Source organism: Geotrypetes seraphini, chromosome 11, assembly GCF_902459505.1.
Source record: "Geotrypetes seraphini chromosome 11, aGeoSer1.1, whole genome shotgun sequence".
Lineage (NCBI taxonomy): Eukaryota > Metazoa > Chordata > Amphibia > Gymnophiona > Dermophiidae > Geotrypetes > Geotrypetes seraphini.
Window position 1 is genome coordinate 93,015,229 of NC_047094.1, and position 26,286 is coordinate 93,041,514.

Genomic DNA, 26,286 nt, shown 5'->3' on the forward strand with positions numbered 1-26,286 from the left:
CTTCTTGTGATGATGGGCAAGCCATGTAATCCTTCATTGACCATGATACAATAGGTAGATTGTGAGCCTGCCAGGACAGATAGGGAAAAATGCTTGAGTATTTGAATGTAAAAATGCTTAGACAACCTCCATTGATAGGCGGTATATAAATAATTTGGAAACTTGGATGCCATCTATTGTTCTTGTCTCTTCTCGGGAAATCCTCACTGTTGCCGTTGAGGTGAAATTGAACAGCATTTCAAGTATCTGAATTATTTTTTCGATATTTCTTGTTGAACTTATTGTTGCCTTCCTTTTAACAGAATACAGCTACTGTAAAGGGTCGCAGACACTCCCAAGAAAAATTCTGCCACACAGCCAAACGTTTCAAGGCCATCAAAGGGGCATTCCAGTTTGGAGGGTCTTCTGTAAGCCACCTGCAGTTTCGCAATACCCCAAGCTCCTTCCAGGAGAGGTGAGGGTTGTCAGTACTGTTGCAGATCAGCTAGCAATACTGGCTAAAATACTGACGTTCAGAAACTAATGTTGACATTTGAAACAAAGTTGTTTTTAAAGGTAGTTAAAAAGGTCCTTCTGCTACTGTGAAATTGTAATAGCTGGACAGATCTGGACTGTTAGGGCTTATCTGCTCGGGAGGTTTGAAAAGGCTTTCCTCAAATAAAATGTAGAAAGATACACAACCCACGTGAGTACTAAGAGGAGAGATAAGGGCTATAGGTGAATTTGAATCACTACTTTCCTTATCTGGGTCTGACCACATTACTGCTGGCCACTTGTACTTAAGAAGGTTCTAGCAGATACTCAGCCTTCCATATATGGAAAGCTGACCTCTAGTGGTAATACCGTGAGACTACTGCTAGAGCTTGCAGTGGCCATTTTAACACATAGAGCTGCTAGGGTCAGAAGTGAGTGGCAGTGGCGTAAACACGAGTGGGTCCATGTGGGCTGGGGTCCACCCAGTTTGGGCTCAGGCCTGCCCAAAATTTAATCTCTTTCAGTGTGTATGGTGAGGATTCCCAAGCCCTGCCTCCTGAAGATCTCCTTCCCGCCAAAGGAACTGATATGTTGGGCTCCTGCTGGCACTGTCCCAGAGCCACCACTGCTCCTAGCACAAAGCAACACATGCGAGCAGAGGCTGGTGGCTGGCAGCCACCTGACATGTAAGTTCTTTCAGCAGGGAGAAGATCTTTGACTGGTGGGGGGCTTGGGAATTCCCTCCAGCACAGGTATGCTGTTTACCATGGGAGGCACCGGGAAGGGAGAGTGGGGGGGGGGGCAGAAATTATAATTGGATTTGCTTTAGTTGGGGGGGAAGTGGGGAGATGAAAGTTTTGGCCCACACACTTTGTTCTCAGGCCCACCCTAAATCAGCTGTCTGGCTATGCTACTGGTAGTGGGGCTCACTCCTGCCTAGGATACCTCTACTGAAGCACAAGGGATGTAGGTACAAACTGAAGGGGGTGGGGAGTAAGGGAGGGAAGCGTATCCATCGGTTTCCAGCCGATATTCAGTGCCGACATCCACATAGCTAAACGACCAAAGTTGTTTTGCAAATTCTCATGGCTATTATGGAAACAGTGGAAAACTGGATGAGAGATTTTAAATTAAAACTTAACACAGAAAAAACAAAATTTTTCTTGGCCTCTCCCAATAACAAAATTCAAGAAGACAAATTAACACTGGATAGAATTAGTCATCCTATTATCCCCAAAATTAAAATTCTGGGTGTTCTTCTAGACCGCAATTTGACTTTAGATGCTTTGGAAGCTTAGGACAATTGGAGCATATTTTGATTTTCCTGCACTTCGACTTCTTGTTTAGTCTTTGATTCTGAGTTTGTTGGACTAGTGTAATGTTATTTATTTAGTCTCTCATAAAAGGAATATCAAAAGACTACAGCTTATCCAGAATATGGCTGTTCCACTGATTTTTAAGTTGAAAAAGTCAGAGCATGTGACAAAGTACTACCGGTTGCTGCACTGGCTTCCGATCGAGGCATGGATACTCTTTAAATTGGGATGCTTCTCTTTTAAAATGTTGACAGGCCTTGTACCAAATTATTTCATTGATCACTTCCTTTTCATCGATAGTAAATTAACCCTATGCAAGCTTGCAGCATTTGCATTTCCTTCAGTTAAAGGTTGCGTCTATAAGCGCTTTTTCCAAAGAATTTTAGCTTATCAGGTTGCGTTATGGGAAAGGAATTTTGTTAAACTAATACAGGATTCTGGTTTTTATCAGGTTTTTAGAAAGGCATTGCAGACTTATTTGTTTGATAAACTTTATAAATGAAGTTTATAATCTGTTATACCTGTATAACTTTCTTCTATTGTAAACTGCTTTGAACGGAAAGGTACAGTGGTTTATAAGTGTATTTTTATGTTATGTTATGTTTATGTGGTCTTAGGGTAATATTCAGGGCCAGTGCCCACATGGCAGCTTAGTTATGTGGGCACCAGCACTCAGTATTACCAGAGCCCGCATAACTGCCAGCTCTGCACAGACTGGGCCCTCAGAACACTTTATCTGTCCCACATTGTAAATGGCAGGTTAGTGCCAAGATTCAGTGGTACTGCCTGGTTAAGGGCCGCTGAATACTGGTGGTTTGCCCATAGAGCACAGTTTAAACAAGCAAGAGCCTCTCTTGCCCACTTAAATTGTTTTGACTATCAGGCAGCATGTTTTTAATCTTTATCTAAACAATAAGGAATTGATGTTCACATGGTTTAATTGGGCAGAAGAGCTGCTTAGCTGCCAATAATCAGCAATTGTAGCTCTGAGTGCCATTGTAATATCTGAAACTTATGCTGGCATTGGTGATATTTAGTGCAGTGCCCATAAATTTAAGCGGGCAAGTTGGACCACAGAAAAGGTAGTCCCAACTTTGCCTGGTTAGGTATGTGGGTATGGTGCTGAGTGTCAGCCAAAGTCACATAACCTCCTGGTGCAGCCACAGTTTCAGAATTGCCTATCTGGGTCTAGTTTAGCCAGAAGACGTCAGTATGTAGAAAACCCACTGACCACTAGGAGCTGAGTATTGACCTGAATCTATACTCCTGACTCAGCTCCAGTGGTACCTGGTTTCATGACTTAGGTCTTCGCTATTTAATCGCTGAGAACCTAACAATCCGTTGTGAAATCTTTTGACAGGGGAGGAGGGGGGAAAAGGCTAACAGTTCCTGTTGAGAAGAAAGATGTCAAAATGGTTCATACAGCTGAAAATTATTAGCTGGACCCCTTGTCATTCCTATGTGGATGCACTTAAAATCCAGTTATTGGAAGCAAGTCAAACAGATATAGAATTGGGATTTCATGGGCAAACTCCCTCTCATGCTACTGGGGTTTTTTTTTTGTTGTTGTTGGTTTTATTTTAGAACATAAGACTTGCCATCCTGTAACAGAATGAAGATCCTTCAAGCCCAATACCCTGTTTCCAACAGTGACCAACCAAGGTCACAAGTACCTGACACGATCCCAAAGAGTAAAACAGATTTTATGCTGCTTATCCTAAGAATAAGTAGTGGATTTCCCTAAGTCGATCTTAATAATGGCTTTTGGACTTTTCTTTTAGGAAATTATCCAAACCAGTATCAAGAGCAAGACAGTGGGGGCAGTTCGCCCCAGGTGCACAGAGTTGGGGGGGGGAGGTGCTGGAGCAGTCACAGGGCTATGGTCCGCCTGCGTCCAGCCATCAACTCTGTCAACTTCTTGTTACGGGGTGGGGCATTGGCGGAGCCAATGGCCACGCACAGATGGGCCATAGCACTGCAATCGCTGCATACCCCCTCCCACTGCCAGGAGGAAGGGTGTGCTCCGCCCCACATTCCTGCCCTGCCAGTTACACTACTGATCTAAACCTCTTTTAAACCCTGCTATGCTAACTGCTTTCATCACATTCTCTGGCAATGAATTCCAGAGTTTCATTAAACGTTGCGTGAAGAAATATTTTCTCTAGTTTGTTTTAAATCTACTACTTGACAGCTTCATTGCATGCCCCTTAGTCCTAGTATTTTTGGAAAGGATAAATAAGCGATTCTCATCTACCCATTCCATTCTATTCATTATTTTATAGATCTCAATGAAATCTCCCCTGAGAAGAGCCCTAGCTGCTTTAGCCTTTCCTCATAAGGAAATCATTCCATCTTGTTTATCTGAATCACAGGTGTTGGATGCTAGGGTCCACCTTGGGGGTTAGCACCTTGGGGGAAAAGGATCTGGATATCATTGTAGACAATACGATGAAATCTTCTGCCCAATGTGTGGCGGTGGCCAAAAAAGCAAACAGGGTGCTGGGAATTATTAAAAAAGGTATGGTTAACAAGACTAAGAATGTCATAATGCCCCTGTATCGCTCCATGGTGCAACCTCATTTGGGGTATTGCGTTCAATTCTGGTCTCCTTATCCCAAGAAAGATATAGTGGCGGTAGAGCGACCAAGATGGTAAAGAGGATGGAATTCCTCTTGTATAAGGAAAGACTAAAACAGTTAGGACTCTTCAGCTTGGAAAAGAGACGGCTGAGGGGAGATAAAACAGTTAGGGCTCTTCAGCTTGGAAAAGAGATGGCTGAGGGGAGATATGATTGAAGTCTACAAAATCCTGAGTGGAGTAGAATGGGTTATGTAACGCATTGCCAGAGGATGTGGTAAGAGCGGATAGTGTAGTTGGTTTTAAGAAAGGTCTGGACAAGTTCCTTGAGGAAAAGTCCATAGTCTGTTATTGAGAAAGACTTGGGGGAAGCCACTGCTTGTCCTGTATTGGTAACATGGAATATTGCTACACCTTTGGTTTTGGCCAGGTACTAGTGACCTGGATTGGCCACCGTGCGAATGGGCTACTGGACTTGATGGACCATTGGTCTGACCCAGTAAGGCTATTCTTATGTTTCTATTTTTGTTGCCCTGCTCTGTACCTTTTCTAATTCCATTGTATTTTTTCCAAGAAACTTTTTTCAGAAAAATTTTGATACAGTGAGATAACCAGGACACAAACTACTTTAGTCAAATTTTCTAGGCCTTGAAAGGGTTAAAGTTGAAAAACTGATCAAAACACAACCATACAATGGAAGAGATATGGGTTGAGGACAATTGGGGTCAAACTGTGAGAGGACAGCCCAATTGGCTGTTTTCATTCCTGGAAATCCAGACTGCAACTGATCTAACGGAACTGAACATAGTAAGTCAATGAGTTTTTAATTCGCTTTGATTCCTTAGCAAGACACAAGTTCGGACTGTTGATTTTTTTGGATGAAAAGATGAAAATGTTTTTAAACGCTAGCAATGTACAAACCGAAAATGGGAGATAAGGCAGAATATTGATGGACACCTCATTGTTATCTAGAGCAGTGTCTCTCAAACTTTTTTAGCTCCGGCACACTAGATGGAGCAATTGTTTTTTGCAGCACATTATAATTGAAATTATAAAATTGCAAAACTAACAATAAATAAATAACTCTAATTTAATTTTAAGTTATTTTAGCTATTTATGGGTAATTGTAACAATGGTGAAACTAAAATACCTAGAACAGAACTTCTAATCAATGCGATGGATGTGCTTGGTTTTGAGTGCAAATTAACTCAAAATGCAGCTCGATAGTCGACAAGCAAGCATGCATTTCATCATCCACCATCTGCGTTGTTTTCTTTTCTTTTAATTTAATTTCTATCAGAGTTAAAAATTCAAGTTTGCAAAGATAAGAAGATCCAAATGGTAACAAAGCCTTGATTGCTTTGTTGCTCAAGTTAGGTTAACTACTGTGCATAAAAAAATGAAATTAAAAATTACTTGCAATTAGTTTTCAAGGACCATTAAAAATGATGGTTGTCTGGGCAGTTATATCCTTACACACACAGATGCTAGTAACATTGACAGACTCTTCTGTCTAGTGCAGAGGTGGGCAAACTTTTTGACTCGTGGGCCACAATGGGTTCTTAAATTTGACAGAGGGGCCAGACCTTTTTAAATCATAGGGCAAAAGGCAGGGGATTACATTACATTACATTAGTGTTTTCTATCCCTCCAATACCTTTCAGTTCTAAGTGGTTTACAAAAAAAGAGTTGGCCTGGGCGTTCCCAGGGAGCTTACAAAGTTGATAGATAGAGTGAGCTTACACGAATTGAAGACTAGCATGAGCGAAGGGTTTTGTGGGAGGGTTTATAAGGTTTTAATTAGATCATTTGAGAAATTTTTTTTTAAGTAAAGTTTTCAGTTCTTTCCTGAATGTTTTGTAGTTGGTCGTCTTGGTCAGGGTTGAGGGAAGAGGTAAGTTTGCATTGCTTTTGTAAAGTATAGGAGTCTTTCAAGGAATCTGATCTGAACTAGTTGCAGAAGCGTTTTGTAGGGTAGGACCCAGCCGGGGTGTTTCCTCCTGAGAGTGGAGCGGAGTGATGAAAGGCCTCAGAGAGCAACTTTGTTTGTTTTATACCCAGGCCCAACACAAGTCCAGCTATTACCTAAATATCTCGACAGCATGGCAGGAGAAATCCCAGGCCAAAGGGCTCCTCGGGACACTCGAATCTCCCACCACGGTAGTTTGCCCATGACTGGTCTAGTGTATACTTATGAAGGGAATTTTTTAAAATAAAGTAAAATTCCAGAGTCTCTTATGACATACCCAGAATCTCTTTGGGGCACACAGTTTGAGAGACACTGATTTAAAGGGATCAAATTAAATCTCATCCCACAAAAATCTTTAAAATGCATTATTAGAAAATGTAATACATTTTAATGGGAACCTAGTAATCCTCAGGTCCTGCAGACAGGTAAGCAGTAGGCCATAAGATTGTTTTGGAAAACCAGAGAATAATGCCATGGCCTCTCAACTTTGTATAGGCTAGCCTGTTTTCAAGTAAAGGGCTGCAGTTTGAATACAAGCTCATTCTGAAGGCCATCAAAAGATTTCAAGCTTATTCATAAGTACTAATTTTGTAAACTGCCTTGATCCGCTTGTTCAGACTAGGTATTAAGCTTTAAAAATTAATACAGTGGTACCTTGGTTTACGAGTGCACCGGTTTGCGAGTGTTTTGCAAGACGAGCAAAACATTTGCAAAATCGGTGCCTCGGAAACCGAGCATGGCTCGATTTACGAGCACCCCCCGCAATCCGGCACCCTCCCCCCCGTGATCCGGCACCCCCCCCCCCCCCGATGCGATTGGGCACCCCCTGCCACGATCTGGCACCCCTCCCCGATGTGATTGGGCACCCCCCCACCACGATCCAGCACCCCCCCCCCCCGACACTTCTTACCCTCATCTGGGCACCGGCACCGGCATGTCCTGTGTTTGGTGCTGGTGCCCGAAGATCGGCCTCCTCTTCTGCTAGGCCTTGAGCATGCTCAGATGCTCAAGGCCTAGCAGAAGAGGAGGCCGATCTTCGGGCACCGGCACCAAGCACAGGACATGCCGGTGCCGGTGCCCAGATGAGGGTAAGAAGCGTCGGGGGGGTGGTGCCGGATCGTGGCGGGGAGGTGCCTAATTACATGGAGGGGGGGTGCCGGATCGCAGGGGGGCCTTCGGGGAGAGCAATGCTGGTTCTCGTGGGAGGGGGGGAACGCATCAAAGCGAGTTTCCATTATTTCCTATGGGGAAACTCGCTTTGATAAACGAGCATTTTGGATTACGAGCATGCTCCTGGAACGGATTATGCTCGTAATCCAAGGTACCACTGTACTAATATTTATTTTGCAGCACTTCAAGAATATTTTTTTAATACAGTATTTTAACAACCCACTTTATTGGATTGTCAGCAGTAGAAAATTCCATAAATGAGACACCTGAGTAACCCACCAGTTTGCAGTTACTCTATCAAGTGAGCAAGATTGAATTTAATGCATTTACAGGATTTGAAGAGCATTTCAGCCAATTGAGGGTGGTAATGGAGGACTTCAGGGGCCACATGTTGGAAACCACTGGGCTAGCAGTTTTCATAGGAATTGTTGATTTTAATTGTGTCTTTAGGAGATAGTAAATTCTTTTTTTTTTTTCCAAATCTTTATTCATTTTCATTTCTTACATCAAGTGTACAATAAAATATCAATTAGATCATACAAATCACTTGAAAATCTAATCAAACATCAGCATAAATATATAAATAAAAACCCCTCCCCCTCCCATCCCTTCCAACAATAGTATTAAATTAGGAGATAGTAAATTCAACAGCATCTGTAAGTGGACGAGCTGCCTAATAGTTAGTGCAGTGGTCTGAGAACTGGATTTGATTCCCACTGCAGCCGTCTGTGACCGTGGGCAATGGAGGGTCACAGATACAAAATAAATAAACCACTTTGGGATTGTAGCCACAGAAAGTCAGTAGATCAAGTCCCATCCCCCTTCTGTTTTTGTTAGACGTTAGAATGGGTGTGGTCTGTCTATATCTAAAACTTGAGTAGACTGTGCATTGACTGCAGTAATATACAGAAAGCCAAACTGACCACAATAGTAGAAATAGGCTTCAATGATCGTGTCTGTCTTGGGATATACAGTGAGTTCTTTCCTTAACCATGATCTCTTTCCTCAGATCTCATTTTTCCATGGATGTACGACTGAATTCATCTAATGGGTTGCTCTTTTATGTGGCCAATGAACAAGAAAGCTCCTTCATGACCCTCTTTGTCGCTAGTGGCCGCTATGTTTTCTTGATAGAGAACAAAGGGAATAAGCTGCAAGTCAGAAGTAAAGAGAGATACGATGATGGTAGATGGCACTCGGTGAGTGATGACGGGAGAAGGTAGCATTCACTGGGGAAAAGAGCTTTATTGATGGAGAAAGGTTAACCCCGTGGTAAACAACACATTTCCATTCATTTTCAGATCTTCTTCAGCAGAGAAAGGAACAAGATTTACCTGGTCATAGATGGTCTAAGAGCTCAAAGTAACACAACATCCTTCATGAGTAACTTTACCGTGCAGAGTCCCTTTTACGTAGGGGGTGTCCCAAAAGGAATAGCAAAGGCTCATATTCCGGTAAGGAGACTGAAATGACAACATAAAATGATTCTACCCTTTGATGGTATAACCTTCTGAAGATTATGGAGGCGTGGCCTAGTGGTTAGGGCTGCTGCTTTGGCACCCTGAGGTTGTGGGTTCAAGCCCAGCGCTGCTCCTTGTGACCCTGGGCAAGTCACTTAATCTTCCATTGCCCCAGATACCAGAGTTAAATTGTAAGCCTGCCAGGGCAGATAGAGAAAACTCTTTAAGAGTACCTGAGAGAAGAAATTGTGCACCACCCTGAGCTTCTCCGAGAAAGGATGGTATGTCAAATGCCAATAAACATATAGTCAGTAATCCATATAAAGTGAAGAGATGGATGTCTCTGGTAAAGAGACAGCTATAAAATGCCAAAGTGAGGATGGAACTATACACGTCAACCAGAGATAAAACCAATGAATATATGTTGATTAAGAACCAATAAAACAGTTTCTGTCATATATTAAATTGAACTGTGTTATAGGCTCGACACGGTCTGTGTTTCGGCATTGGTGCCTACCTCAGGGGTGCAAAAGCATCCAGTGGATAGCAGTCTATAACATCAATGATTGCTTGTCACAGATAAATCGGTTCATAGACAACCCCGCGAAAGACAAAGGCGCGCGCCGACAACTGAGCGCAAGACGGAGGCGCGCGCCAAAGAAAATTACAGTTTTTAGGGGCTCCGATGGGGGTTTTTGTTGGGGAGCCCCCCCCCCCCCCAGTTTATTTAATAGAGATGGCGCCGGTGTTATTGGGGGTTTGGGGGGTTGTAACCCTCCACATTTTACTGTAAACTTAACTTTTTCCCTAAAAACAGGGAAAAAGTGAAGTTTTCAGTAAAATGTGGGGGGTTACAACCCCCCCAAATCCCCCACAACGCCCCCACAACGCGACGCAATCTCTATTAAGTAAAGTGGGGGGGTTCCCCCCCACACACACCCCGTTGGAGACCTAAAAACAGTAATTTTCTGCGGCGCGCTGTGCTCAATTGTCAGTGCGCGCCTATGTCCCGGCGCGCTTTTGACCTGACACCGATAAATCAGGTGCAATGCTAGAGAAAAATAAAACCCACTAGGAATCGCTGTGTTCCCCTGGTGGGTTTTATTTTTCTCTAGCATTGTACCCAATTTAGCTGTGTCAAGCAATCATTGATGTTATAGGCTGCCATCCACTGGATGCTTTTGCACCCCTGAGGCAGGTACCAATGCCGAAACAAGGACCATGTCGGGTCGTCTGTTGCTACTACTACTATTAATTATTTTTATAGCGCTACCAGACGCACGCAGCGCTGTACAGAGTTACAAGGAATAAGAAAAGAGCTTACAATCGAAACAGGCAAGACAGACAAACAGGATGTCATGGATACAGCTAAGGGGAATATTCAATCAGCAGGCAGGGTTGGAGGGCAGAGGAATAGGGTTAAGGATTGAAATCTATATCAAAAAGGTGGGTCTATAACACAATTCAATTTAATATATAGCAGAGACTGTTTTATTGGTTCTTAATAAACATTTATTCATTGGATTTATCTCTGGTTGGTGTGTACAGCTCCATCTCCATTGTGGCATTTTCTGTTTGTTTCACATGAGGTTAGTTTCCTTGCTCTTTGTTTTGCAAAGAGACAGATATGCCAACATAAAACATGCTTTTCAATAGCTGATAGTATAGCTTTATGATTATTCTGTAGCACGTGGTCAGTAAAGTGCCGGGGAAGGATTTGCGGCAATGGAGATGGGCATCTTGGAAAGGTTATATGTTCCACAGTTTGTGCTGTTAGAAAGTACATAACATCTGCAAGGGACAGCTGCACAATAAGAAAAACCCAATCTCTTTCATTTCAGGAGGCCTCTCGAAGCAGCTTTAATGGCTGTATGAAGAAGCTGCAGCTTGATGAGCAGCCCATGAATATTCCAGACCGTGTATTTGGCATCACGCCATGCTATAAGAGAACACTACAGAACAGTCTATTCTTTGCTCCTGATGGTGGATATCTAACATTAGGTAAGGCACTGCAGTTGGTAAATTGTCCTTTGAAAACTTCCATACTGGAGCAAAGAACTCTTCCCTCTTCCAGTTTTGTTTCATTTACAAAGAAATTGTTGTCTAGAAACTGTATATATTGGATTTGATTTTCAAAAACACCTACACAACCCACATAAGGTACTGAATACAGCTTGTTTTTAACAACAACAACAAAAAAATCCTGGCATAAACAGGGCATAATCTTTGGCCATATAAGTCTCTGTACTGACAAAAATGGTAAAATTTACCTATTCATTTCCTTAAATCCTGTCAGACTAGTCCAGCTGAGCAAATTATGCCCCCCCCCTGCCATCAGATGGAGACACTCCCCTTACAGGGGACTAGTGCTGCCTTCAGCTCCACCATTTGAAGTGGGGGAGTGGGGGGGCAGAAGTTATACAGATAGTGGTGATATTTAGCCACTATTCATATAACTTAAGGGTTTAAGTTTGAATGCTAAAATAACCAGGCTAATTTTATATGGATAACATTTTTGCAGTCATACATCTTTATATATCCTCCCCCCAATCCCACTGATTTCCTCCTGATTTGTATTTTAGAAGGCTTAAATATTGATCATACTGTATATACTCGAATATAAGTTGGTCAGAGTATAAGACGAGGTACCCTTTTTCCCCCCATAAAAGGAGGAAAAAAAGTTGACTCAAATATTAGACCGGGAGAGGGGGGTTAATATTTGTGTGCCCTGCTTCTCCCCTCATTCCCTCCCCTGCTGCACTCAGCCCCCTCACTCCCTACCAAGCTCTCTACCCTGTCCCCCTCTCTCTCCCAATGTTCAGTAGGCCTCCACTGTGCCTGCCGTTTGAACTGGTGGGCCGGAACAGGAGGGATCCCTCCTGGCCCTGCCGACTCTTCTCAATTTTTTTACCTCCTGCCCCTCCCCCCCCCACATACCTTTTTGAATCCCTGGTGATCCAGCGGTGTACCGGGCAAGAGCGAGCTTTCCACACTCCTGCCCTATGCTGAGCCCCTCCCTGAATGGCCGCCTCGAGTTCTCGCGGCCCAGCAGTGTACTGGCCATGAGCTAGCTTTCCTCACTCCTGCCTGGCACTGAGCCGCTCGCTGAATGACTGCTGCGAGTTCTCATGAGTCCTGCATCCATCTTCTTCCCTCTGCTCCCCCCCATGGTGTGGCATCTGTCGTCTTCCCTTCCATCTCTCCCTCCCCCCCCCCACCATTGGTCCGGCATTCATCTTCTTCCCTCTGCTCCCACCATGTTCTAGCATCTCTCGCCCCTCCTTTTTTTCCCAGGTCTTCCTTCTCAATTTATTTTCTGCCTGTCTAGATTAAATTCTTTCTTACTATCCAGTCCTTAATTTCCCTCTTTTCATTGTGTCTACCTACAGCTTACCACCTCTTTCCCTCACCCCTTCCAGTATCTAACTCTATCCTCTTCCCCCAATCCAGCAAGTGCCCTTTTTTCTTGCTTCTCACCACTTTCATTCAGCTTCTGCTCCCCTCTCTATCCTCACCACTTCCTTCCAGCGTCTGTCGCTATACAATAAACCTAAAACGCTACTGAACCTCTTCCCCTTGTCAGGTCATGTTCCTCCCGTTCTCACTAGTTGCACGCAGCTGCACCGAAGCTTCTCCTCTGATGCAATCCGGTGGAAACAGGAAATTGCATTAGAAGAGAAGCTTCAGGGCAGCCGTGTCAGGGCCCCTCTGAGAGAGAAAACTTTGGTTTGGAAAAACATCCATGAAGGGGAAGGGAAGGGATGGAGATGGCCTTACAAAGGGAACAGATGCCCTGTCTATGGGGCTCCTGGAGCTGTGGGGCCCAGGGCAGCTGCTCTGTTTGTCCTCCCCTAATGGCAAGACCTGGAATACAGCAACAAGCATAATGCCAGCCACAGAAGCTTGAGGGAGTTTATTTGATATGTTCATATCATCTAAATGGAAATCATTGGAGCGTTCAAAGTATAGGGGTCTGGAGTTAAAGGAAAAACAACTGCATCATAGAAATGATGAGCACTTTCCACATGGATGAAAGGCTGCTCTTTGTTTTACCCTTGCTTTTGGCTTTCTGAAATTTGCTAAGTTGACTTACTTGCCATTTTTATGATTTAGAAAATTCTGTTGCAATCACAGAAGATTTTGAACTTAGTGTGGCAGTTCTTCCACAGACACCTTCTGGTCTGGTTTTTCATGTGGATGGGAAGAGAGGCCATTACCTCACTCTCTACACCGACAACACAAAGGTAACATTATGCCCAAGACATTTGAAATTTATGTTTCCATTCTCCACTCAGGATTAAATAATTTTGGGGACCAGCAGTTATTTCCACCTGACTTGGAACCAGGACTGATATCTGATACCATGGGCCTTCAGTCACAATCCAGGGATTTGTTCCCATGTTTTAGAGTCCCTCCCAACTGATTTACTGATTGTTGTAATGGGCTTCAGCCAGGGACCGAAAATCTGACCACTAGGTTTCATTTTTATAAAAAGACTTCCTTTCTTCCACTCCCAAATAGCTATCAGTGCTGCTTCTGTAATGTATGGCCTGATGTGGAAATCAAGCCCAGGACCACTATTTAGCATTGCAATCGAGTCACTAAGATGACCCTAAATGCAATTTTCTTTTTTTTTTTTCTAATATAATCTTTGATTTTATCTCATTTGTAGTTAAGTTTGACTCAGTAAGTAACATCTCTACTATCAGTGAGCGATACAGCTCCTTTGAAACAGTTCTTTCTGGTCTACATTTTGTATTTTAGGTCATAGTGAAAGTGAATATTGGGGCTGGTGAGTTCTCCACATCTGTGACCCCGCAACAGTCACTGTGTAATGGGCAGTGGCACACCATAGCAGGTAAGATACAGCTGGCAATTTCCACCATCACTCCCATTCAACCCCTACCAATGGACCTTGAGAGAAAATCCTCACACTTGGCTTCAAGTTCTCCTGAACTTCCTTTTTTGTTTTAGGGGGGGGGGGGATTTTATTGGATGTGGCTATTGATCCACAAGAATCCAATGAAAAGTTTATATTCTTATCAAGTGCTTTTTTTTTAATATCAGTGGAGTGTCTGCATACTCACACACACAAAAATGTAGCAGTAGAGGAACTGTGCCTCTCCCATAAATGACCCAAAACCACACTCAAACTTTACAGAACAATTCTAAAGCCATTGCCTTAAGTGGCCCAGAATTGCTTAGAGAAGACGATTAATTCTGTCAATGAAAGGCAGAAGGGAACCATTTAGGGGAAAACTGTCAGGTGCATTTGATTATGGATCCATTCTACAAGGTAGAAAAGCTAGATTTACAAGCAGCACAAGGGCCAGAGGTAGGACACATGGAAGATATTTTCTTTTGCCTGCTGGTTCTTTTCTGTAGAAATTTAGGTTCCTACTATTCTAGCAACAGACAAACTAAACCTGCGTGGCTTACTGGCTGCTAATAGCTTGTAGCCCAAACTGAAAGCACTTCAGTATCGGATGCTATGAATTTCTGATGAGTAAAGTCTTGCTGAATTTATGATGTCTGTTTTTGAAGTAATTAAAGGGAATAATGTGATTCAACTGGACGTGGATACACAGAGGAATCAGACCCTGGGGCCAGACCATGGTCACTCATCCAGTACCAAAGAGACGATGTATGTGGGAGGGGTACCAGGTGAGTACTGTAACACAAGGCAACTTAACAGCCTGATAGTGCAAGAGGTCATTATCTGCCAACCACTGCTAGAATACAGAAGAATGGTGTGAGAAATTAATAGTCTTTGTAATGTGCATTTTATTAAATCATTTCATATTACATATTTAGAAAATGCAAGCACTGAAAAAACTGTGGGCTCCTTTTACTAAGGTGCGCTAGCGTTTTTAGCGCGCGCTACATTGCCCCGCGTGCTAACCCCGCGCTATGCGCCAAAAACTAACTCCAGCTCAATGGAGGCGTTAGCGTCTAGCGTGCACTAAAACCGCTAGCGCAACTTAGTAAAAGGAGCCCTGTGTGTAGCTAATAAGTTGCAGGTAATATGCCTATAAGAGGTTTATGGATCACTATCATTTCCTTCAGAAATGAATTCTCTTCATGATCTTTTTCCCAAGTCCTCCTGCATTTTAGATGTACTGAACCAGAACCCGCTGTCAGTGTAAAATGCTCTTTTTGATCTTTGCCTATTATGCTGATTTAAAGAAAATAGTATGCCAATGTAGTTTCCCTTTCCACTCACTCCTCAGCTCATTAATGCCACCTTCTATAGCTTCCCTTCAGACAGGGACAGACAGATGGGTTATACTCCTCTACCAGCAAGTGGAGACTGAGAACCACTGACTTGAGAGTCTCTTATAAGTGGGCTGTGCAATCCCCCTCAAGAAGTCTGTTCTCAGTTTTCAGCAGGTGTGGAAGTGGTGAGTCTATGCAGACTCTTCATGGTGTTTTGGGAATTGGCTTTTAAAATTTTTTTTAAAGGAACCCTCTCTGTGAATGAGATCATTTTTGTCACGAGTTTGCTGGACACAGGCAAAACAATGCAAGAGGGTGTTTGCTCTGGGCCTTGGGAGCGCTACACTTGGGGCCTTCCCCTCCATGCAGGGTCTGCCTTGGTTTTATTTAGGCTAAAAAAGGAAACCAATTTTTATTTTTTTTACTTTCCCTCTGCTGTCTGACTTAGTCAGCCTCTGGGGGTGCCTGGAGTCCCCTTGCTGCTGCTGGGCAATGTTGATGGAGGGTTTGAAACTTCCTAAATACTGTATATTCAGCTTGAGGAAAATTTTAGAAAATTTAAAAATTTTTAAAGACATTTTTTTTTCCAGCTAGCGTTTTATATTAAATCCTTTCATGCTAAACATATGTATTGTTTGGGAGCAACACTATCATTGGATGTTCTGGGGACTACAGCATGTATTTGTTTACCTGAAAATTAATGGCTGTAAATACAAGACTTTCCTGGATAGGACCCTTGCGTTCCAAGCAGGTAAACAGCAGTCTTGGTTGGATAAATGTATTTGTCAAGCCATGTCATCCTACAGTACTTTTCGGAAATTGATTAAGACAACATTGTTTGGAAAATTCATTTCTTAGTGCGATTACGTTCTTATGAACTGTGATTCTAACTAAAAGTTTCTTAAAGAATATTTGTACTTATAAGAAATATTTTGTATCTTCCTACCTTCTTGTATTTTACTGATTGTCCAGTCTTCTTTGGTGTAAACCACCTAGAAATCAGTAGGTTATGGTGGTATAGAATAAAGTTATGTTATGATTGTCTTGTTTGAATGATCTGGGAGTATGCTCTGTTATTCTGCACTGTCTTATTTTATGGAGCTCTTTTCCTTTTGATTTATTTATATTGTAACCACCTGGATCTGGCAATATAGTTAAGGCGGAATATTAAATTTTTAATAAACACAAACGGTGCCTTTTTTGTGCCCACCCTGAGTAAAGTCTTGCTGGATTTATGATATCTGTTTTTGAAGTAATTAAAGGGTGGAGGGACTGGATATTCTGATTCTTCTGTGGCTGTCTGAGGATCTCCTGTATTTGTTCCCTCTGTAACCCTTAACAGGCAGAGTGCTTCACATCAGTTAACACAGAGGTCCAGTAATTCTGATTGTGCCAGATTGGTCTCACAGATTCTGATACAGGGACCCGGTTCATCTTCAATTGGAGACTCCTATCTGGTTTCCTTTATCAGTGGGGCTTCTGGTTCATGGTCCAGTTTTGATAGTTGACCCAGCTTCATTTTGTCATATGGCTTTGCTCTTGAGAGGGTGCATCTGCGAAAGAAAGAATACGCTGGAAACATTCTTCCTCTTTGCCATACATATGCATTTAGCATATTTTTGAGGACTGATGTAGAGATCTTATCATGCTACTTAAAGCTTCCTTACCACAAATTTTGGATTTTTGCAGGATGGTTTGAAAAAGGGGTTGGCTCTGTCACCCTTACGCTTACAGGTGGTGCTCTGGTAGTCTTCCATGGAATTGTTCAGGGTAGGTGCTCATCTTCTCATCTGGATCTCAACTGTTTTTTTGCGGGCAGTTTATCTTCTTCGTCCCCCGGTCTGTTTGTCAGTTCCTGCTTAGAATCTTAACTTGGTACTGTCGGTGTTGGTTTCAAGAACTGGTTGAATGGAAGGCAAAAGAGGGTAGTATTCAATGGAGACCACTCTGAGGAAAGGGACGTTACCAGTGGTGTACATCAAGGTATGATTCTTGGGCTTGTTTTTTTTAACATTTTTGTAAGCGATATTGCTGAAGAGAGGCTGTCAGGTAACATTTGCCTCTTTGCGAATGATACTAAAATCTACAATAGAGTAGATGACCCTGATGGTGTGAATAACATGTGGAAGGACCTAGCAAAGCTTGAAGAATGGTCTGAAATTTGGCACCTAAGATTTAATGTTAAAAAATGCAATGTCATGCATTTGAGCTGCAAAAACCCAAGGAATAGTATAGTGTAGGGGTGAAGAATTTTTGTGCATGAAAAAGGAGTGGAACTCAAGTGTGATAGTATGTGATGATCTTAAGGTGGTCGAACAAACTGAAAAGGTGATGGCAAAAGCTAGAGTGCATAGGGAGAAGTATGGACAGTAGAAAAAAAGGAGGTATTAATGCCCCTATATAAGACTCTGGTGAGACCTCATTTAGAATATTGTGTACAATTCTGGAGACCACACCTTCAAAAAGATATAAACAGGATGGAATTGGCTCAGAGGAAGGCTATTAAAATGGTCGGTGGTCATCATAAGGCATACGGGGACAGACTTAAAGATCTCAATATGTATACTTTGGAGAAAATAAGGGAGAGGGGAGATATGACAGACGTTTAAATACCTATGTTGCTTAAATGTGTATGAGGCAAATCTCTTTCATCCCATTTGGCCTTGCGACGGCACCTCATACTTTTTGCCAAGTGGTGTAGCAGTGCACCTCTGCAAGGCAGGGATCCAGGCACCCATATTTGGGCAACTGGCTAATCAGAGCCCCAGCCAAGGAGGAAGGCGAACTGGCAGTTTCAAGAGTGGTCCAACTCCTCCAAGACTTGGGATGAGTCGTCAACTTCAAGAAGAGCCAGCTAGATTGACCCAGTGCCTGAAGTGCCTACCGTGTTTTCTCGAAAATAAGCCCTAGCATGATTTTCAGGGTAGATCTTAATATAAGCTCTATCCCCGAAAATAACCCTAGTCGCCGGCAGCAGCAGTGCTATTTCCCCCTCCCCCCCAAGCCGACCCCTCTCTCGCTCCCATCCAAACTGCGAGACAGAAATAAATACCTTATAACAAACCAGCAGTGTCAGCTGCAATCTAGAAAGGCTGCCGCATCACTGATGACATCATCAGCAATGCAAGAGAGGAATGGCCCAGGCTGTAAAGCAGCCTGCCTAGATTGCTGCTGACCCTGCCAGTTTGTTATAAGGTATTTATTTCTGTCTCGCAGTTGAGATGGGTCGGTGGAGAGGAAGGGCGAGGGGGGATAGAAAGATGTTACATGGGGAGGATAGAAGCTGCAAGGGTTCTGCTGCACAAGGGATGGGAAGGATAGAAAGATACTGCACAAGGGGATGGGGGAGGAAAGATGCTGCACATGTGGGGGAGAGAAAGGAAATAGGAAGAATTTGGGTAGAGGAGAGGAAGGAAGAGATGATCATTGTACATGAAAAAAATAAGACATCCCCGAACATAAGACCTAGTGCCTTTTTTGTGGCCAAAATTAATATGACAGTGTTTTATTTTCAGGGAAAAGGTAGGAGTTTTGTTTGGCATGGCCTTAGGCCAGGTCTTTCTTCCTGAGCCATGCAGACTGAAGCTCCAGAAGCAGATTTCAGACCTGCTACAGCGTCCAACTCCCATGGCGTGGCATTATCTGAATATACTGGGGTTGATGATGGCAGCCATAGAGGTAGTCCATTGGGCAAGAGCACACATGTGGCCTCTTCAAGACTTTCTCTCGATGGTCTCTTCAGATGGTCTCACTTCAGCAACTGCTTCCATGGTTTCCGGAAGCAAAGAGCAGTCTGCGGTAGTGGCTGCAACCAGCTACCTTCTCAATGGACATGCCTCTGAAGCAACTATTGCCAGACTTTATGGTTTGGGGGGGGGGGTCACTGCAAAGGACACAGGGCAGGGTCGTTGGCTCAGCAAAAGTGGTCCTTAAATCGACTAGAACTCTGAGCCATTTGACTAGCGCTTCAGGCACTGGAGAAGTCTCTTGAAGGCAAGGCAGTTAGTCTTCTCAGACAATGAGACAGTGGTGGCCTATGTCAACAGGCAAAGAGGCATCAAAAGTAACCTGTTATACTTAGAAGCCCAACTCCTCTTTTGGTGGGTAGAAGCTCATTTGCAGGCCCTCTCGGCTACGCATGTAGCAGAAGTGGAAAAAATGTCAGCAGACTCTCAACCTAGGGCAATGGTCTCTGTCTCACCAGGCATTCACCTCCATTGTTTAGCATTGGGGGCATGGCCTCGGCTGTAAACACAAATGCAGATCACTTTTACAACCGAAGATACAAGTCCGGAAGCCCAAGGTTGGACGCATGGGTTCAACTGTAACCAGAGAAGGGGCTCTTGTACGTGTTTCCCCCATGGCCTATGATAGGGCGAGTCATCCACAAGACTGTGAGTAATCCAGGGTTGGTAGTTCTAGCGGCACCCGATTGGCCCCACAGACCATGATATACAGACCTAGTTTGCCTTCAAAGGGACAAAGGCCTCAGATTGCTGATCCAAGTGGATCTTCTCATTCAGGGCCTGGTCCCTATGGAGAATCCAGAACACTTTGGGCTTACAGTATGACTTTTGAGTGGGAAGCCCTGATAAGCAAACGTTACTGGGATGTGATCGTTTTCAACTCTGCTTACAGGTGCCAACAGTAGAAGCCTATGCCAAGGCCTGGAAGTCCTTTCAGCACTAATATGCTGTGGATGATGTAGAGCCCTTACGAGCTCTTGATTTCGGTAGTCCTGGACTTTTTGCAAGAGGGACTTCAGATCGCTAAAGGTGCAGATAACAGGCCTTTCCTGTTTCCAAGCTTGTAGGGAGAGAAGCTCTCTGGCCTCTCACCCAGATGTCACCCAGTTTATTAAATGGGATCTTTGGTTGCACCCTCCGGTGCATCTCTCTTTCCGTTCTTGGGATTTTAACATCATAAGTTCTCTGTAGAGCTCCATATGAGTCCTTATGGGAGGCTTCCCTTCTGGATCTTACAGTCAAGACAGTGTTTCTGGTAGAAATTACATCAGCGAGACGAGTTTCCCAGTTAACAAGCTCTGTCCTGCATGCAACCACTCCTTAAGTTTATGGAAGCAGGGCTCTCCTTGCACATGGTTCCGTCCTTCTTACTGAAAGTAGTCTCATATTTCCATGTCAATCAGGAAGTCCTTTTGCCTGCTTTTCATCTATGGGGTCTAAGAAAAAAGATAAGGCATTGCATTTGCTGGATGTCAAGCGAGTGCTTCTCTGGTACCTCAAAAGTTACCAATGAGTTTTGCGTATCGAATCACCTTTTTGTTTTGACTAGTCATGCCAAGAAAGGGAGGCCAGTGTCTAAAGGTTCAATTTGTCCGCTTATCCCCCCTCCTCCATAACATCCCCCTCCCTGCATACTCCACCATATAACCAACCCTAATCTCCTCCCTCCTTACAAGTTTCCTCAAATGTCCCCCCTTCCTTAAATTTACCCTTAGCCTCCACTATGTATCTAACCCTATCTCTTATTCTAGCATCTCTATGTATCTTTCCTTAAAATTTGTAAACTTCCTGGAAATGTCCAGCCATCTTCAATTGTAATCCGCTTAGAACTGCAAGGTACAAGCGGAATAGAAGTCTCTAATGTAATGTAATGTAATTTCCAGGTGGACTAAAAAGGCCATTTCCTCCACGTAAGTGGGCTGCGGTAAGCAGTTTCTGATCGCATTTAAAACATATTTCACTAGAGGAGTCACTACCTCATGGGCAGATACTCGGTGGTTTCGCACGAGGAAATCTTTAGAGCAGCTACTTGGTCTACCCCTCATTCATTTATCAGGTTCTATAGGGTGGACATAGCCAGGAAAGATGCCGCTTTCAGGTCCTCCGTTTTAAAGGCAGGCTCAGCAGGCCCAGCCTAAACTAGTGGATAGTGCATGGTGTGGAAGGGCAAACTGAAAGGGCCATTTGGCCTTTATCTGCTATGTTTCTATTTTTTTAAACTCTGAGAACCACTTTGGTACATCCCTAGCATTCAAAACCACTAGACACTTTGCACTAGAAAGAAAACTTAGGTTCTTACATCAATAATTTTTTTTCTTGTACATGTGTCTAGTAGTCCTGAAGCCCTGCCCCTGTCCATGGGCTTCACCTGCCTTCTGCCTTAAGATCAGTCCAAATTTGAAGAATTTTGTCTTTCAGATGAACTGAGAGGATTATAAAAAAAAAAAAAAAGGAGGAAAACACTCAAGAATATAAAGTCTGGTTTAAGTCTCTGCTCGATAGCAGGACATGCAGGTAGCTAAGAGCTCTATAAAAGATTAGTGCTGGTTGCACAGTTTTTGTATCTGTTTTGTTCAATTACTTGAAGGTTATAATGTTAATGGATATGTTTGTTAGATAGCAAAACAGAATTGTAATATTGGGGATTTTACAGTTTCCCTCCTGGTTATGTCTGTTATTACAGTGCTACTTGATTGCTTTGGTAAACTGAGGGAGTAGGAACAGCTCCCTGGGAAGAAGATGGAGTTCAAAAGATGATCGACAGCATTCTGCAAGCAACTTGCAGGTTCAGATGCATAACCCTAATGTTCAGGACCACTAGACACATAGACAAGAAAGATTAGGTTCTTACCTCGAAAATAAATCATATTCATTGGCATAGAGAATTTGCTATAGAAGGAGTGATTTGTGAGATTTAATATCATCATGAGTTTTCTCAGGTGAGTACTTCTTTACTTGACTAGGCAGCAGCAGCATGTGGTTCCCTAAGTTAGCTGGTGGACCGTTGGCTCTGAAAGAGATTTTTGTTCTGTTTGGCTGTTCAAAGAACGCCTTGAGGAGGACTGTATAGCCCACTTATAGGTGACTCTCAAGTCTGTTGTTCTGTCTGTACCTGCTGGTAGAGGAGCATAACCTATTTACCTGTGCCTGTCTAGAGGGATTAAAGGAAAGAAACTTAGCAGGTAAGACCTAATTTTCCCTTAGATATACCGACCCCTTTTCTTAAGATAGGACTAATAAACTGCAAGCTGTAGCTTTTCAGAGATGCTGGTGTCACCTTCTGCCACTCTAAATATTCAGAAGTGACCTAGGAAATAATGGAAACCTACTGACACTATATTTGTTGCTTAATTCTGTTTCTAGAGTGGTGGCAGCAGTTTTCCCAATTCCTTTTCCAGAACCTAAATAGTAGATTTTGGTGTCTTTCTCTATTGTAGATACAATTAAGAGAACTGCAGCTCTGCCACTTTCCACCTGGTCTTCACAGCTGTTTTATGTTGGATGTATACGGAACCTCATTATTAACCATAACACCATTGACATGTCACAAATCGGAACCGTTGAGGGTTTTGCTGGAGTTAATGGCTGCCCTGCATTGTAAGTAATGCAGTAACAATTTTGAATATATATATATTGAGACATGGACACTACACAACTCACTTCAGTACATTAAGACCATCAGTTCTCAAACATGTCTCTAAGCAACTCTTGTGTGGCAGCAGATACAATCCAGCCTCTCAATGGATGACTAGTTTCTTGCAAAGATGTTGAAATGAGTCAGTGTTGCATCCTAGCAGACAGACTAGTTTGGTCCTAAAATTAAATCTGGCCAAAATTCACAGTAGGACATTTTCCTGTTGGTAGTGTGACTTTCTTGTCCAGAGGTAGCAAGATTCTGTCATTTCTATGGGCACATTTTTCCATTTAATTACTAATGATTTTCAGGAAAAGCAAAGGACTATATGATACATTCCTAACCTACAACTGAAATATATCTGAGAGAAGCTTGTGGCCTTTTGAAGACCAGCAAGAGCCCAAGACAACTGCTGCTTTGAAACTGGACTAACTGTGATGTCAAATATATAGCAAGGGTAAGCACTCCACAGCAGCTGTACATATCTGGCCTCATCTCTATCTAGTGCCTACTGCTGAAATCCAATGGCCAACCCAGCTGGTTGTAACAGATGAAATAACTTATCCATTGGATCACCTACCAAAGCACCTTTGAAGCTTGGTGAAGGTGATAAGTGACTTGTTAATTAAGTTGAATCACTACTGCTAACAACTGGGCGTTAATGTCATTCTGCTGAAAGAAAAGAGGTAATAAAAGAGGGCTGCCTTTTTACTGTGGTGGAGGCAATTGCATTTTCTTTCCTAAATGTTTGTGGTTGTGAATATTTGCACCTTGAACGTAATGCACACAAACCTGCACCACCAAGGTGAAATGTAAACTTACCTGTTAGTTTTCTTTCCCATAGTCCTTCCAAATCTGTCCAGAAGAGTGAGTTATGCCCAAGTACCAGCAGCTGGAAACAAAGAGGACTCAAAGCTGTCTTCAGGTCCTTAGTATCTATTTGAAATTCACTTTCTCAGCATCCTTATTCTTTAGCTCTAGCCCCTAAAGAATAAGGACGCTGAGAAAGAGCTCCCATATGAACCCTTGAAAAAGCCCTTTTTGGGCAAAACGGGTCCCGTCGGGGCACGCTAGAGACACTGCATTAAAAGGATAAGTAAAAAAGAACCTTTACTGTTGTGTATTCTTTATTTATTTTTATAAGAATGATAGAAAGTCAAGGAACAGTAATTAAATATGCAATATAACATCAGGAGGATATAAAAAGAGCCAAAAGTGGATATACACATATTTTGACATTGAAGGCTTCTGCCAGCCTATGATTGAACCCAGAATAGTGAGGTTTTCATTCTTTGTGGTTATTTCTGCAAATACCATGACAAAAATGAACCTCTCAAGACAGCATATTATCTCAGTCTCTCAAATTTACTGCTAATGCTCATCAGGTAGCTATGTGGATAACGGGGGTTTCAATTATATGCCAGTATGAAACCAAATAAAAAAGGCCTCAAAGTTTCTCTGAGAGGGTGAGGTAGAAGGGATTGATGGTTTAGTGTTAAAAATAAAATCCAAAAACATTTTAACCAGTAAGGCTATTCTTAGGTCAAGCCCTGCTCCTATCTCCTAAATAGCCTTTCCAATGAGAAGTCTCTTGCAGGCTGCCAATCTGGCTATTGCCTCCTCCTCTTTGCACAGCCAATTCTGGATTGTCCCAACCAACCTGGGGTTCTTTCCAAGATCAGGGCTGGGAAAGCTCAAGGACCCCAAAATCATTGTTCCAAACAGAACCACCATTGTTATTCCCATTCTCACACAACCCTACTGTGGCCATAAAAGGCATTCTTGGATGCTCCATGTCTGTAAAAAGCTATTTCTACAGATTATTCTTACCACTGCCCTGCAGGCTCTGCTGTGTTCACGCACAGATATGTAGCTCTATCAGACAAAAGAGCAAAGAAAGTGTCCAGAGTGCTTTTTTAAAAAAAAAAAAAAGTGAAGTGTAGGATCCCACCAAGAGAAGCACTAATAAGAACCTGTTCCATGTGTACAACTGCACTACCTACTGCAAGGAGTCTGGATTCAATCTAGGGAACCTAATTAGTTTAGCAGATTGCATACACTTGCCTGATATTTGCCTGCTCACAGACCTGGCTGATACATGGAGCTGCTGTAAGTTACCTGCAAGGCATTATTTTCCTTTCTCCATAGCTATACTAAGAGCAAGTGAAGGAATAGAGAAATCTTATGATCAAGTCCAAATCCAACACAACAGCCGAAAAGACCAGGAGAGTAGGCAGTCATTGGTGTGTGTTGGGGGGGGGGGGAAGGTTACCCAGTTGGGTCTGTTTCTAAGAGAGAAAGGAAATAAGTCACAATAAGACTTACCTGCGCTCTGCCATGAGCCTGGTATTTATATCCATTCAAGCAGTGATTTTTTTCTTTTTTACTGCTTCATTGAATTAAAAAAAAAAAAAAAAGTAACTTAATTCCCCCCTCTCTCTCTCTATCTGCTTACATGGGGACACAACCCACTTGTCTGGCACGGATGATGAGAAAGTGCCATTCTTTAGGACATCTGACTTTTATACTCTAGCTCAGGGTTGCCCAAGTCCGGTCCTCGTGATCTACTGGCAGGCCAGGTTTGCAGGATATCCACAATGAACATGCATGAGAGAGATTTGCATACCAAGACAGCAGTGCAGGCAAATCTCTCTCATGCATGTTCATTGTGGATATCCTGAAAACCTGGCATATCAGTAGATCTTGAGGACCGGACTTGGGCAGCCTTGCTCTAGCTAAATGCTAGTGTAAGCAGCTCTGCTAGTTTCCTCCTTTTTAGTTAAGTAGTTCTGTTCATATTAATGTAAAATGCAGTTTTATACTTTTGTATATCCCCCACAAACCTGTATTTAATGGAGGGAAAAGATGATTATCCAACAGACATGAAAAACATGAAGTTTCTACTGTTCAGATATGGGAATTATACTAAGACATTGAACATTATTTACACACCTGTACAATGTGCTCGAGGATGCTGGGAGTACATTGGGTATGCTGTGTTAAATCTTAAAAGCATTCAGTATTTAGACATTTTCCCCTTTATTTTAATCACTTTAAGAAATACTTGGTGAGGATTTTAAAGTAGAGAATCAAAGCTAAGGGGATGTGGTGCTGGTTTCAAGAATAAAGTATATTAAACTTGTCATTACAACAGTCCTGGAACATGCTGCATTGTATTTAAGAGGGAGGATTCCTGCTATCATTTCCACTTTGTTATACTTTTTAATTTGCTATTGGTGATGCAGCATTAATTTAAATAAAAAAGTCTTCCAAGCCACTTCTTCACTTGTGCACTTACACATTAAGATAAACATATCTGTGTATATTTGCATGTATAGATGAACACGCACATAGGCAAGGACAAAATTTGTCTCCAAAACAGCTGTAAGAACATTTTTATACAGTTAGGTAAATATTTGTAAAATGTGTTTTTAAAGTATTTTTATGTGTTAAACAGATTTTTACATGACTCTCAAATGTAGTATTAAACTCTATTTGTAAATCATTGGTACATACTGAGTCAAATTATAATAATTTTATAGTAGTTTTGGTGTGCGTCTCTGTTGTATTTTTTAATCAGTTTCCTGTGATAAAGAAAAATGCACAAGCAACAAACTTGTGAAAAGATCAGTCCTGGTTTTTTGTTTCCTCTAAGACACTACTACACATGTATTTAAGTCAGAGGAGTTTCTCCAAATCTCAGCAAAAATTAGCTAATAATGAG

At 42.6% G+C, this 26,286-nt stretch overlaps 1 protein-coding gene across 2 annotated transcripts in view; it reads left to right on the forward strand.

The window, feature by feature from the left end:
- LAMA5 (laminin subunit alpha 5) overlaps positions 1-26,073 on the forward strand; it is a 406,583-nt gene extending 380,510 nt beyond the window's left edge. For both annotated transcript variants that reach the window (XM_033963610.1, XM_033963611.1), the window contains exons 73-80: positions 303-454; positions 8,516-8,705; positions 8,808-8,960; positions 10,808-10,967; positions 13,080-13,210; positions 13,731-13,824; positions 14,511-14,630; positions 22,366-26,073. In XM_033963610.1, coding sequence (XP_033819501.1) covers positions 303-454; positions 8,516-8,705; positions 8,808-8,960; positions 10,808-10,967; positions 13,080-13,210; positions 13,731-13,824; positions 14,511-14,630; positions 22,366-22,529 — 1,164 coding nt within the window. In that variant the 3' untranslated portion in view covers positions 22,530-26,073. The remainder of the gene's footprint in view (positions 1-302; positions 455-8,515; positions 8,706-8,807; positions 8,961-10,807; positions 10,968-13,079; positions 13,211-13,730; positions 13,825-14,510; positions 14,631-22,365) is intronic.
- The last annotated feature ends 213 nt before the right edge of the window (positions 26,074-26,286 follow it).